This window comes from Leguminivora glycinivorella, chromosome 1 (genome assembly GCF_023078275.1).
Source record: "Leguminivora glycinivorella isolate SPB_JAAS2020 chromosome 1, LegGlyc_1.1, whole genome shotgun sequence".
Taxonomy (NCBI): Eukaryota; Metazoa; Arthropoda; class Insecta; order Lepidoptera; family Tortricidae; genus Leguminivora; species Leguminivora glycinivorella.
In genome coordinates, this window is record NC_062971.1 from 555,871 (window position 1) to 572,106 (window position 16,236).

General features: G+C 42.4%; 1 protein-coding gene across 3 annotated transcripts in view; it reads left to right on the plus strand.

Annotated features, from left to right (window-relative positions):
• LOC125228588 (dystrophin) overlaps positions 1-16,236 on the plus strand; it is a 701,009-nt gene that overhangs the window by 537,503 nt on the left and 147,270 nt on the right. For all 3 annotated transcript variants that reach the window (XM_048133213.1, XM_048133221.1, XM_048133230.1), the window contains one exon: positions 3,787-3,959. In XM_048133213.1, the coding sequence (XP_047989170.1) occupies positions 3,787-3,959 (173 nt within the window). The remainder of the gene's footprint in view (positions 1-3,786; positions 3,960-16,236) is intronic.

The following is a 16,236-nucleotide window of genomic DNA, read 5'->3' on the forward strand; positions in this document are numbered from 1 at the left end:
TTTACATTATTGTTAGATTTATTTTAGACTGGTCTGATGACTCATTAGGCACTGTATGATGGTGCTCTCTCTTTTATTTATACAAGAGCGACTATCTTTTGTTGGTTTTCATCTCAACTATTCGCTTTTATTGAGACCAGTGCCATAGCTAAGAGTTGATTGATTTGATACCTACAAGAAATAACCTAATCACAAAATTAAAATTTTGAAAAAACCCCCGACCGACATAATGGACCGATTTTCATGAAACATGGCTAAGAACACTCCCGACTATCTCAGCTTTCAGACAAAAAAAAACTAAAAGTAAATCGGTTCATCCGTTTGGGAGCTACGATGCCACAGACAGACAGACAGACAAACAGACAGACAGACAGACAAACACGTCAAACTTATAACACCCCGTCGTTTTTGCGTCAGGGGTTAAAAAATTAGGCAACGCTTGCTCGACTTGTGACAACCGGCGCCACTCCATCGCGCACGTTACCAATAAGTCAATAACTAATTAAATCATTAATATCTATTATTTCATAATGATCAATGTCAGACCGAATTTTTGAGTCGGCCAAAACTAAAACAAATTTCAAATTTTCAGGTAGGTACAAAAATAGCAACTGTCGTAGGTACACTAATTTACGACCTTTTTAAAACGACTCCTAATTTAATCGTCCGCCTCAAATTCCCCCGAATTGTATAAAACAAACACTCGATAAAAACGGAAACAAATACCCACCATACATCTTTTCGACAGCCGATCCGTTTGATAGATCCCATGGACTCCGTATGGGTACATATCCCCATATCCGTCTTCGTTATAAAGGGGGTAACATATGAACCTATTTGTTGGAAGGGCTGCGTTTTTTGGCGCGAGTGAAACGGTTGATACATTCGCACGTTAGTTGGGGGTTATGACGGCTATATTTTATCCTAGGTTTCATTTTTGCAAAAGCACCAGTTTAGCTTTAAATAAAAGTAAAGTTTTACGCGTTTAAAACAGCACGGGTAGCGATAGACGATTAAATATCAGGCCGTCCCTATTGCACTATTAGTAAGTGCAATAGGGACGGCCAGATGTTTTATCATTTATCGCGCGACCATAATTGCCTGGCAGGAATAGTATTCAAATGCTTCCAACTAACCCCATAATCAAATTACTCATCTTCTAATGTAATATAATAAATGCAATATATTGATTTAAACTAACACGATTTTCACTCATATTAAATTAATAAATTAAAACGGGACCTAATCGCGTATAACTTACGTTTATATTTTACCCGACGTTTCGGACGTGACATTACGTCCGTGGACACGGGTGAGTCTACCCGTAAGTTGTACGCGTAACGTAAGTTGTACGCGATTAAGTCCCGTTTTAATGATTATTACTTTATAAACGATATGATATGCAATAAATTTAAAGAGATTTAACATAGAAATACCCCACAAAATGAGGACAGTACCCCTCGTATTCAGTCAATGTATTCAATATAGATGCGGTCAATTAGCCAAAAATATCTACAATCTTAACGTATAAGCAATAAAGTCACTTGTAACATATTTTTGGCACTTTTCGCACCTTGACTGTACATTACGACTAGCATCTTTTATAATACTATCACAACTAGACCTTGTTTAAAGTTGGTCATCTTACGCCCTGGCTTGCGCGGCCGTCGCGTCGTATCGCATCGCCTATCATCGATAGTTCTCCACGTTACCCACCTAACGGCCCAGCCACGACATTGATCTAAGCGCGACATCGGTGAGCGGCAGCCATACGTACGAATGAAAAGTCCCATCGCTGTGTCTCGCTCCAATACATGGCCGCCTCTCACCGCTGTCGCGCTTAGACCAATGTCGTGGCTGAGCCATGAGACACTTCCACAGTAGAGATCCAAGGCTCGATTTTGTCGCGCCGCGTCGCGTCGCATCGCCTTCACGCAACCGTCATCCACGCAAACCACGGCGTTATTCAATTGCACCCAATATGACCACTACAAAACTGGCAGGGTCGCCATAAAGTGTATTGGGGTTATAATGGTAACTCCATAGTCGAGGAAATACTGATTCTTTATATACTGTTACAACAAAGAAAGTATCAGCTGTGGTAACATGTGGGTGGTGCACCATACGAGATGAGTCATATCAGCTGTGCTGTGGACGATCAGCTGTGTGTCAATCATCTGTTTACCAATCATCTGTGTATGATGTCGTACTACACTACAATTGCACGAATTGTTTAAACCAACCCTTTATACCTTGTTAATCTTACCACGGATTAAACAAACGACGCAGAGACACGCGGACAAATTGCGCAAGGACACACACAATAGGGCTGTCACGAGGCATTCGGCATTCCCCAAATATTTGCTGTTTTAAACCTTCCTTTTGTCCGGGACGGTGATTTATATTACTTGTTATGTCACTACATGGTTTACTGCCCGTTGGGTGAAACGCAGCGTTTTTATTGGCGTTTTCTTGGTCTAGCAAAACTAGTAAAACTAGCAGAAACAATCGTTGTTTAGAATTATAACTAGAACTTATGACTGATCACTCACCATTGTGCAATTATTTTAATTAATAAATGACATTGCAACATTTGCAACCAGTCAAATAAAACAATAATTATTTTTTATGAAACTCTTATAAAGTAATTTGAAAGCGGAATAATTTTAAAAGTGCTAAAATCTACTCAATTAGAAGCGTGTGTCTAAAATCTTAGTATTAAAGTTTTCGTAGAAACCATAAAAATCTGTTTAACTAGGTAATTAATTTTTTATTGAATATTTTTTATTTGTTTTTTTTCAAGTAAGACTCACAATAGTCCACCTTGTCGTTTTTTCTTTCATGTATGATAATATCTATTTCAATTTATAAGAAATTTGCTTGGAAATCGTTATACCTATACGCTTATGAAGCTAATAAAATTCGCCACGATCAAATTATTTCCTTTTAGATGCTACCGAAAGTGTGTGTGAACATACTCTGATGTCAAAATAACCGCAATGTTTTAAACGCTCGTTTTCCCCTCGCAGTCAGTCTCTGCTGTCGGCCAAAACGAATAGCGCACTTATGGCGCAAACAAAATGCCGACAACTATTATTGTGGACTGAGTTATTCCGGCTTTTTACAAGTTTCGGGAGCAGATGAATTGAAATTTCTCATGAATGGAAATGTCATGGTCGTGACGTGCCTGTGAGGTTGCGGGTAAAGGCGGTAGTTTTACGGAATATTTTTCTTAAATTGTGCGGGATAAGTTTGTTTACAGACTTATACTTTGGAAGCCACTGCTTTAAAGTCATTCTTTCATTTGTTCTGAAGAACAGAACATTACTTCAAATTTTCTTTGGCTTGTTTTTGGTGTAGGTTTATACTATTCGAGGCTTCTCCTTTTCTACATTTCTTCTAAAAATTTTCTTCTGTGGGACAAGAGCTCAGAATATTAGGGTTGGAGTGGGAGCTGCCCAAGACCGGAATCAATGGGGTAATATGATGCAAGCTCTACACCCCAACAGAGAGTAACAGGATTTAAAGAAGAACAAGATTATTTCCCTTTATTTCGTCATGTCTGTTATACAGAGATACTTGGTACAAACGGACCAAATGTTGTTCAAATCTAAGTAAAAAAATTGTAATATCCAGCAACAAAATGAATCTACTTATTTCAATTGACATCATAATGAAAATGAAAATGAAAATGAAATGAAAATGAAATATTTATTTTTCAAGTAGGCATATTACAATGCGCATATGAACGTCATACTCAAATCTATTTTTTTTTTTTGCCCCCAGGACCTCCAGTCGGAGATCGAGACCCACCGCGATGTGTACGCGTCGCTCACCGGCACCGGACGACGGCTGCTGGGCTCCCTATCCTCACAAGAAGATGCTGTCATGCTGCAGAGGAGGCTGGATGAGATGAACCAGCGATGGCACCATCTCAAGGCCAAGAGCATGGCTATCAGGTTAGTACCTTACAGGATTAGAATACTAGTTGGCTCCTTATCCTCGCAGGAGGATGCCGTCATAGGTACTGCAGAGGAGACAGCATGAGGCACCATCTCAAGGCTAAGAGCATGGCTATCAGGTTAATAACTTCAGAATCCGTAGGTAATGGATATTAAGCCTCCCTTACAAGATAAACAGTGGACTATCTCAGGGCCAAGAGTATTTATAACTATAAGTCAGTAGCTTCTGGATTTCATACTCTTCATAGCTACAAGGTGGCAAGGCCCAATTTTCAATTTCGTAGCTAACTATACATATGATCTACTAGTGTAAAAATATTCTTAAGGCTTAAAATTATTCACTAAATGGTTAAAATGCTGCAGACCATTAGCATTGATAAAGGAGCCCGTACTACAAATACCTTCGCATTTACTCTCAAAATACTAGAAGCCAATTGTAAAGCTCCGTTGTCCGAGCTAATAAAGTTTGCGGCGAGGATCCTAATCTGTAGTTTATGCACAGAATTCCTTCCTAATTGCCACTTTATCATTACTCGAGCCTCTACTTGCCTTGTTATTGATAATGGTAAAGGTTTATTATCGCATTCGGAAGGAACTTTAGGAAGGAAAGATATCTACCTGATATTTGAAATGCGAAAATCTTTTTGGGTGTTTTGTACTGACTGCATAAAGGTTTGCCTAAACTACTCTAATAAGTTTGACGTGTCTGTCTGTCTGTGGAATCGTTGCTCCTGACGTATGAACCGATTTAGATTTCGTTTTTTTGTTTGAAAGCTAAATTAGTCGGGAATGTCTTAGCCATGTCCGGTGGAAATCGGTCCACTATGTCGGGGTTTTTTTTTTTTTAAATTAAAAAAAAAATATTTTTTTGACCTCTGTCAGTCAAGAGATTAAATAGTACCAACTTAAGACATAACGAGTTTAATTTCATGTTAGAACACCGAAAGAAATTGCCTACTAATCCATCATTCCCCAAAACGAAACGGCATTACGTCAAAATTCATAATCATCCTAGTTACACCCAAATTTACTTAACCTCCCCCTTTCCCCCCTTCCGTATCAGCCGAGACAATTTGCCCTAGCCCTCGGCTACCAATTACGACCAAACGCTTTGAAGTCCTCGACCAATTGGTAATAATTTCTTAAATTACGCTCTAATACGGTTATGACAATTTTCTGCAGGTTTCGCAGGGAGATGATTTGCTTTAGACTTAATAGACGGCCAGGTAATTGCAAAGGTGAAAATTAATTTTAAAGGTGAAAGTAAAACTGTTAAACGATAAATTATTCTTACGATAAATTTCGCTATGTACGAATAGAGAGATTCACACAGATTCACACGTTTCTGGTAAGTTCCGGTAGTTCGATTGTTTAAAAGTCTTGCCGCTTAAATTTTATTCGGAAGGAAAAAATCACAGTGTCGGAAATAAATTACTGTAGGTAATAATCTTAATAAGTACTTATATTTCAGCCATATTTGGTAAAAAAATACGTAGAAAATAAAGTTGTTTTAAAAATTCGCAAGTGTTGCCATAACATAATATAAAATTCAGCCAAGGAAGTAAATATAAAATTGTAAAAGCATTCTCAGCTGCATTGGGTGTCGAACTGACAATTCTCAATACTTCGAACGGCTCCAGACTCAAAGGCAGCCATAATAAAGGTTGCCTGTAAATTGTTCGTGTAATTGCGTCACAGGAAGTGTTGCCTGTCGTAAATAAAATATAATGGCCGCGTAGAAGCCTTGGCACTAAAGGAGCATATCTTTTCGGCGTATTGAGCGAGAAAATTAAATTTTCGTGGGAAATTTGCCTCAAAATCAGGTTTTGGTTAATGTAGTAACTATTATTCTTATTGTGTATAAAACATAAATGAAAATTTCAGTGTATTTTTAAAAGAGTTTAAAGTTTAAGTTTAAGTAAATTTAATAGTATTTTATTAAATGTATAAGTAGTTAATAATTAACATAACAACTGATTTTCATTAAACCACACTGTCACATTTACACCTGAACGAAATCCGGATATCAATGAAAATCTTGCTATTGAGAAAACGTAAGTTCAACCCCTTCTAAACTTATTTTAGTTTATGCACCAAAGAACTATAACTTTAACAACTGCCGCAAATATGCATTTTTAAAAGACAACTAGGTACATATTTGCGGCACTTGCATTTGAAACATTTGAACCATGGTCATCAGACACTAAGCAGTTCGTAAAGGAGATTTCCACCAAACTTATCTGGTGTCTGGTGACCTAAGCACGGCCAATTTCCTTACACAACGGCTGAGCCTAGCCATACCTACAGCGAGGAAACGCGGCAAGCGTCCTAGGGACGATGCCCCGGGCAAACGTAGAAGAATTAACTTTTAGTATGAATAAATGAATTTAAGTTTCAAAATAAAAATACCAAAGAACTATTGTTTTACACTATATATCCTATTGATGTTAAACAGTTTAATTAACTAGCCTCAATCTCATAAAAATCACACAGCGACCACAAAACGGACAGTCCCGTCCGGTTAACCGGTTACAGCCGGGTAAGTGGATTACGGTTAGCCGCCGGCTACGAATAATTGCCGTAATGGCGCCAACGGACTGATAAGTCGGCCGAATGGACTGTCGAAATTTTGGTGTAAACAGATATCATGATATAAAAGTGTAAGTAATATATTAGAAAGAAATAAATGGTCCTTAAAAGGCGGGCCGGATTCTAACCGCAGTATAGATATTTAGTTGGACCTCTAGGCTACAGCCAGTAACGATAGGTATGCACTTGTATGATAAATATGATAATGACCAAATTTGAAATAAATAACAAAATAGTAGTCATAGTGAATCAAAACAAAAGTTAAATTTTGGAAAATTCCCTACATAATGGACCGATTTTCACCAGCCATGGCTAAGAACACTCCCGACTAATTCAGCTTTCAAACAAAAAAAAAGAAATATAAATCGTTGGTTCCTGTTTAAAGGTACGATGTTACAGACAGGCTCACACATAGACAGACACGTCACACTTATAACACCCCGTCGTTTTAGCGTCGGAGGTTAAAGCACTGTAAATTCCCCAACACAATATGAAATTCCTCATCAGTTTTCCTGAATATCTTAAATAAATACAAAGTGTAAAGCGTGCATTCTGGCCGGGGAATCTCGGCTGCCTTTTGTGAGCCATAATGGATGCTGTCTTAAATACTATGATAATAGCTGAAAAGCTTCTGTAAAGCAGGTCAGAATATCTACTAAATTAATTTAGAATGAGGAATAAATTTGTGTGTTTACATGCTTATTTAACTTGCCGTTTAAGTACAGGCACAGTATAATAAACGAGTACTATCGTACAGTTTGGCCACTCGCGCTCCCAGCTGAAAGTGCAGCCCACCACCTCTCGTTTACCTCACAGTTACCGCCTGTCAAAAACGCGAACAGTCGACCTGTCAATACTCACTCATACAAGCATGGTACGCGATCAACACGAGCTTAGACTGTGTGCTAGAACGCACCTCTTTTATATATTTGATCGCCAGTGTCTGAGATGTGGCACAGGTATATGTTAGAATTGTTAGTTGTTAGCTAAATTTACCCCACTTTTTGATTTCAGTTTCAGCTTCAATTTCGCATAGATACATACGTAAAACGTGGAGTTCATAAATATGTGTACATTTCTTCATCTTAACTCGTTGCAATAAGGTGAAAAAGTATACACATATTTATGAACTCAACTGTACCTGTAACAGAATAAAATAGTCAAACACATGTACTGTGATACAAATCTGTCCTCCATGCTTTAATCGGCTCTGTATCCATTAGCATACGTGATTCGATCAAGCGATAACGCCACGTTAACGCAACGCCAACCTGCATTGATAGTGTTGTGCTTATGTCGCCGATATTTTTTTATTAAAATCAGGGTTTATAACATAAATACATAAGTAACTTTAAATCTACGCCTGTATTGCTGTAAGTAAGCAAAGCACTCTTAGCAATAAAAGCATTTAAACAAATTGAAATTGTGATATTGCGTGACAGGTTGCTAGCCCTGCGACCACGCTAATATTGAACTCAATACCACAGTCGACTTCTACGACACTCACGGGAGGCAAGGGGGTGCTGAAATTCTTAGCTCGTCACCACACTGGGTCATAAATTCATCATAAAATAAATTGCTATTACGTTTGACGAGTCTGCTCTAGTCAGCTCCGCCTGCGAAGCCGATGGTCCAGCATTCGAATCCCGAAAAGGGTATTTATTTGTGTGGTGAACACAGATATTTTGTTCCTAATTCATGATGGATTTCTATGTATTATGTGTATCTTCGCGTAGACCAGCGGTTCTCAAACTTATTTTCCCATGGAACCCTTTTGGAAAGCAAAACATCTGACGGAACCCTTAAATTAAATAATAAAAAAAATAGTTTATTGCAATCTTTATTTGAATAAGTCTTAATCATAATAGTAAAATCTAATCACTAGATTCTAATGTGAGGTCATGTGAGGTATAACATGCAACTGTTTTTATTTGTACAATTGGTGAATCGAGTTGATGTGCATCTGTCAAAATTCACACGAAGCCCCCAGATGGATTTGATAGGGCGGAGGACACTTTGAGTATAGCTGGCGTAGACGGTTCCCATAGTACATGTTTCGCTCAGTTTTGGACTAAGCCTAATTTAAGTAATAAGATGTCCCTCTTATTTTTTTTTATTTACCTATTTCTTCGCTTGTCAAGCTTGAATTTACGGGTTATCTTATGAGTATAGTCTGAATTCTTTAATTCAATTATTTCATAATCATAATTAGTAATTATTTATTTATTGGTTTTCCGATTTCGGCTAAAAGTTCGCTGAAACTAGCCCATCACTATTCCTTAGCCTGTCAGTATTGCGAGTATGTATTCACGCGTGATGTCTTGATTGGTACGTTGATTGCCTGACACTGTTTAATTATATCTGTGCCACTGACTTGGTGTACATTGTATTGTACATGTATGTACATAAAGGTACAATAATTGAAAAGCACATACTGATCCTAGACATGGAATGAACACTTTTCGGTAGTTCAATTATTTGTTTTTTTTTTTTATTGTGGACTGATCAGCGATTGACCCTAGTCACACCTGATGGAAAGTGAAGGCATAAGAGCTCGATTCAGTAATAGCCTAATAACTCTTGCTTTAAAGAGACCGAGGTCGTATTTATCTGGGAACACAGATGGTGGGAGCGATGGTGGTGGGTGGTGTATAGATAATTTATCCTACAATCATTATATTTAATTAATAACATAACGATAAACTTCCTCTATGAAATATCCAAAGACCTGTCCTTATCACTTCAGAATATTACTACTATTATGAATTTTACAGCTCAAAAGCTTTATATCCATATTAAGGCACTTGTAGTGTGTGTACTACACCTCACCTCAGCTCACACTACACAACTCGCCCGCGCTATCAAGAAGGGAGGTGTAGTACACACACTACACACTGGTCCCACCAAAAGCGTCGCCGATACTATAAATCTCGGCTCATAGCTCGGTTACGCTACGAACAACTCGCCCGCGCTATCAAAAACGACTTGGTGTTATAAGTTTGACGTGTCTGTCTGTCTGTCTGTCTGCCTGCCTATCTGTCTGTATGTCCATTGGCTTAACAGTAACAATCTTTGTATTAATTTGGACAAAACAAAAATAATGCACTTTAAACAAAGAACAGACAAAGTGACGGATTTAAACGTATCCTACAAGGGACATATAATTGATGAAACTGACGTAACAAAATTCTTAGGATTAAGCTTAGATAATAAATTAACATGGAAGTATCAAATTGACAATATATGTAAGAAACTTAGTAAATTTTCATATGCGCTTTATCACCTTAGAAAGGTAGTAAACCAATCTGCTGTCCTAACCTCCTATCACGCGTACGTCACGTCAACTTTAAGATATGGTTTAATTTTCTGGGGAAACTCAACAGACAGAGATTTAGCATTTATAAGTCAAAAGAAATGTATACGTTCAATGTGTGGCAGAAACAAATTTGAACCATGTAAAGATTTATTCACTGAATTAAGAATTTTAACTCTTCCATCCCTATATATATATGAAACAGCATTATATGTCAAAACGAATATAGGACAATACACAAAATTTAACAGTGCTCGTAAAGTTGACAATATAAAAAACAAATTGTATAAGACAGCACTTCTATCAAAAAGTATATTTGGAATGGAACCTCGAATTTATAATAACTTACCAGATAACATACGAAGACTACAGGACGTGAATATATTCAAAAAAGATCTTTTTAATTTTCTTGTTAACCCTTAAATTGGCACTGTGCACTACCGTGTACGTTGCGTAGTGAAAATTCCTGTCATTAATATATTACATTTCTAAAACTTTTTTTACCAAAAACGAATAAATAATTTCATTTTAAATGGTAAAAAAAATATTTGGTGTGGCTCAAATTTAAAATTAACGTTTGTGTCAAAAATGAGTTCGACGCGACGACGCCTGTCAGTACCTCGGGAAAGTTTTATTAAAGTTTCACAACTTTTTTGTATGCAAGTGGTGATTTTTATGTTTTGATCTTTTTAATAAAATAGTTGAAGAATACGAAAACATAGTCATTTTGTTTGAGTAAAACATGTTAAAAACGATAATCGTGGATAAATTGGAGTGTACACCACGGTTACCGTTGCCAAGTTGGTGGTGAAGTACCTATATTGAACAACGGTAACCACCGTGTACGTTGCCAACTACTCGGTAGATTACCTGAGACTTTTTTTTTATTGAAATGTAACAATTTTACGTTCACTATGTTTATTTATTCATTTAATTAACTTGTTTATATCTTTATTTAGCTGGAGGGTCAGAGTCGATCGCATAAGATTGGCTTTGATGCCTGTTAGCGACGCGTCGAAATATATGTAAAATAGCATAAGAATTCGATTAAGACTGTATTCGCAATAAAGATTATTTCGTAGGTAGGAAACGGGTAGAACTGCGTTAGTTAAGTTAATTTTGTCAATTCCGATTATTAAGTATGATAATAAGACTCATATGTGATGTATTCGATAGCAGGCAATTCCCATATTCCTTCCTTCCCAAGTCGCGGAAACTGAGTCCAAAGTTCAATCTAAACTCAGACTGTCCATTGGACTACGATTAATAGCCAATAAGCACTAACGTGAGAGGCTTAGAGCGAGAAAACCGAACTCTCCTCTGATTGGCTAAAAATATTTCCTTAAAGTTCCGAAATCATTTTCCTTTCACCCGAAAATTGCCTTAGGATTACTCGAATCCAAGCCAATAACTCGATAACTATAAGACATATGAAGATGTAAATAGTTTTAAAACGTAGCTGGGAACTTACGTAACACGATAACCTACATTTCCATAGTAATATGCCGTTATCGATAACAATGGAGCTCAAGGCAAGCTGAGAAACCAGTCTATTGTATGGCCCGGACGGCTAATCACCTCTTCTATTGTGTAAAAACGTAAACAAACGCAGGTGCATTCCACTCGAGGTGAATGACCCTAGTGTCAGGTGCATTGTTACGTAATTTCGAAGCGATAGCCTAATTAGTTTATAAGTAATTAGGATTTGAACGAAAAATGATAGCGTTAAATTCACGTAATCGAGCGCCGTAACGCGTTCGACCAATCACGACGCGCCATCCGTCGCCTATCGGGCGCAATTATTTACCTCTCTATCGCACGGAGCCTCGCGCTCAGCCGAGTCGTGATTGGGCGAATAAATTGAAATGTTTCTTTCCGTGAAGCGTAGGCGCATTCTGAAAAGGGGTATAAAAGGAACGATCGCTCGGTATGGGACATTCGAATTCGACCGGAACAAGAAGAACCAGCAGCCTCCAAGGAAAACCAGCAGCCAGCAAGCAGCCTACAGCCAGCAGCCAGCAGCCTACAGCCAGCAGCCAGCCACCCTCCACGACGGGTAGCGGCAGCAGCAGAAAACGACAGCATCGCGACGTATCGTCCGTACCGAGCGTTTCGTTAGAATATTAGCTAGGAGTATTTTTATAACCGCGTTAAAATTAGAGTCGTTGATTTTTGTAAATATAAACCATTTGATTTGATTCGTTTTTTAGTTAGTGTATTCCAAAATCATAATCGGTACGGTTGATTGCTGAGGACGACATCGAAGCTCAAGGTACAGGCCCGGGACGAAAGAGTGAGTCGCACGAGCTCCAGCACATTCTCTCCACTTCGAGCCGTCGATAGGAAGCTTTGCGGACGCGGTCTGCAACAGTTTCTGGTCCTTCGAGCCGGATCTTCGTGCGGACTACGGGTCTACAGCGACGTACCTGTCATGAGCGACGACAGGATGGTAAGGACGAGGTCCAGGTCCAACCGAGCTGCGTCAGTGACGAGCGAAGAGGAGAGGCAGCGACTACTCGACGAAGGCGCGTCGGCGGCCCGCGAACGAGAGGCCGCACGCGCAAGCGCTGAGAGGGCGATGGGCGCCGACGCGGCGCGCCCTCCTCACCTCCCTCCGGACCCGCTGGCGTAACGGAAGGGCTTAGCGTCGCCGGCGCGCAACCGATGGGCGCGGCGACAGCTAACAGCACGCTCAGGTATGGATTAACCGTAGAGACACCGAGGTCACCGTCCTACGACACGACATTGCTATGGCGAAGGGATTTAGCCAAGCGGTTACGGCGTCGTTCCAGACCCACGCCGATCCCAGCTAGACATCCCAAGGCTGCCGTCATAGACAGAACTACCGATAAACGAAAGTCGCTGCAGGAAACTACCAAGGAGGTAAATAAACCAATTATTAAAGCTCAGTCCGTCAGATCACATGCGAGCAGTCGCACTGTGATAGAAGCGCAGCTGTCTCAGGCGGAGCTCGAGGCCAGCGAACGGCTAGCGGAGATATCCCGGAGGGAGTTGCAGCTAGAAGCGGACATGGTACGTAAACGGCTAGACGCCAGAAAACTGCAGATCCGCGCTAATGCGGATAGCGCAGACGAGCACGAATCTGCTGGTAGCGTGCGGAATTCGAATCAAGATCGATTAGACGAATGGCTAGAGAACTCGCGAGACGCGACGTCAAAACCCATTTGTAAGATGTTAACCGACGAACCTCTACCCAAGTACGAGACTCCGAGACGACCTGCGCAGGCGGAGCGGCATATTCGAGGCCTCTCACCGGACCGCCAGGTATATCGGCGATCGATATCGCCACCGTCGGAGTCGCGTAGGCGATCGATATCGCCACCGGAGCGACGCAGGCGATCGACGACGCCGCCGGCGCGTCGCGAGCGATCGACGTCGCCACAGCTGGACGCGCGTACTCCGCACACGGCGCACACGCGCGCCACCGAAGGTACTGTAGCAGAGTCCATGCTGCACCTGTTCGAGAGGATGCAGATGGCGGCCCGTCCAGCCCCGAAGGATATATTCGAGCTGCCGCATTTCTACGGAGACGTCAGCGAGTGGAGAAGTTTCTACAATACCTACGCAGAGACATCGAAGCGGTATAAGTTTACTGACTACGAGAACGTGGCGCGGCTCAGGATGGCTTTACGCGGGGACGCAAAGACGTGTGTGTCTCACGTGTTATCGACAGCCACCAGACCCGATATGATCGTGAGAATACTGAAAAAGCAGTTTGGACGCAGCGAGGTATTGTTAGACAAGGCGATTGACGACCTGCGAAAGTTGCCGCAGTTGGGGCCTACCGCGAACGACCTCAACACTTTCGCGATAAAAATAATGAACGTGGTATCTACAGTTATGGATATCGATCGAAGGCACTATGCCGATAACCCCATGCTCATCAGAGAGGTTACGGACAGGTTGTCGCCGCATCTTCGAAGCAGATGGTGCGACTACGCGAAGAAACATCGAGACAGCAAGGACCCGGAGATTCTGCAGTTGGCGGATTTCCTCATGGAGGAGAGCGAACAGGAGATGTCCTTCTGTCACGCCCGCGCCGCCCCGAGGCGAGCGCAGGCGCCGTTATCAGTGCCGCACGCGCGCGCAGCCGGCGCTCGCGTGAAAATATCCGCAACGCACAACCCGCCGAGAGCTCCCACAGGACGTCAACACGAGGTGCAGAAAGTGACGTACGCGACACGTCAAGCCACAACATCCCGTTCGACGACGTGCCTGTTCTGCGGTGGCGGTCACCTGACGCCGGACTGCCGCAAGTTAGCCGCCCAATCCGTGGGCGCTAGATGGGAGTGGGCGAAATTAAATCGTATATGCTATCGCTGTATCGACGCGAAGCATATGAAAACACAATGCAAGGCCAAAGCGTGCGGCGTTGCAGGCTGTCCTCACGTACACCATCGACTGCTTCATGCGGACTCGCCGCAGGAAGTGCGTGAGGATACGGCTATGGTGCTAACACAAGAAATCAGGTCAGTACCTACATCGTCAGCAGTGACGTCATCGGCCGAGCCAGCGGACACGACGGAGCCGCGAGCTGCGGACGACGAGAACGACGCCCGCGTGTACGTGTCGTCAACACCGGACTACAGCGTGCTGCTAAAGGTACTACCCGTAACCGTATCAGGTCCAAAGGGAACGGCGCATATCTTCGCTTTCCTTGACGATGGATCCACCTTGTCAATGATCGACCAGGACGTCGCGGACGAGATCGGCGCGGTCGGTCAAGACGAGCCGCTATGCATAAGAGGTATTCAGCGGTTGAAACTTAGCTCAGTGACACAGACGGTCAAGGCTAAAGTAAGCCCCGCTCGTGGCGGCTTGACATACGATATATCCCTAAAAACGGTAGACGGACTAGGGATACGCTCGCAGTCATTAAATAAGAAGCGTCTATTGGAATACGAACATCTGGCGGACTTGGGCGACGAGTGCTACACGGGCATGGGCGTGCCGCAGATGTTAATAGGCGGAGACTTCAGTCATCTTATAAACCCAACGGAGGTGAGGCAGGGCGGCGAGGACGAGCCGTGCGCAGTTAAAACCTCGTTAGGATGGGTTTTCTTCGGGCGAATGCCGAGGTATGTACCAAATAACGAGCAGGTCGTGATGCACTGCCACAGTGACGACAGTGATCTCGTGGAGCAGGTCAAGAAACACTGGGCAGTCGAGGCGCTTGGCATAACGGCAAAGGACAACATTCGACCCGACGACCAGCGAGCGATCGATACATTCGAACGAACAGTAAAAAAGGTAGGACAGAGATACGAAGTCGGCCAACTATGGGCTGCCGACGACATAAAGCTGCCACCGAGTTTCAACATGGCGAAGGCGAGATTACGCAATCTAGAAGCCCGCATGTCGAGAGATCCTGACTTCGCCAACGAGTATCAAGCACAGATACACAAGCTTCTGGAAAAGGGGTACGCAGAGCGCATCATGGAACCACCGCAGTCAGATCGGATGTGGTTTCTGCCCCATTTCAGCGTCTACAATTTAAATAAAGGAAAGTATCGCGCTGTATTCGATTGCGCCGCGAAAAGTCAGGGATGTGCATTGAACGATTTCATCCTCGCGGGACCGGATTTACTACAGAGCCTGCTGGGGATACTACTTCGATTCCGTGAGTGGGAATTCGCCGTCACCGCGGACATACAGGAAATGTTCCTTCAAATACAGCTGCGAAGAGAGGATCGGCATAGTCAGCTCTTCATCTGGAGGGGATCGCGGCGTGACGTGACACCGTGGACGTACCAGCTAAACCGGGTATGTTTCGGTAACATCTCTTCTCCTTTTCTCGCACACTCGGTGCGGAATAGGAATGCGACGGACAACAAGGATCGCTATCCGGACGCGGTCTACGATATCCATAATAATCACTACATGGACGATTATGTGGCATCATATGAGACAGAACGGGAACTCATATCAACAGCGACACAGGTGAGACTAGCACACGCGGAGGCTAGCTTTCGGCTGCGCAGCTACGCTAGCAACAGCGAGTTGTTAATGCGAAACATCGATCCGGAGGAGCGAGCGACGGGACCTTCTCATCTCGGAGAAAAGCAACAGACCGTCCTCGGAATGACGTGGGACCCAGAGACGGATACGCTGGGGTACAACACGAAAATGCTACGAGTGCCAGACGACGTGAAAAGGTACGAGCGATCGCCCACTAAAAGGGAACTTTTGAGTGCCGTAATGTCAGTTTACGACCCATTAGGCCTCATAGCGCAGTATATGATAAGCGCTAAGATCATATTCCAACGTGTGTGGACAAAGGGCACGGACTGGGACGAGCGGCTGCCGGCGGAGGAAGCGGAGGACTTTTTCCGGTGGCTGAGGGCACTGAGC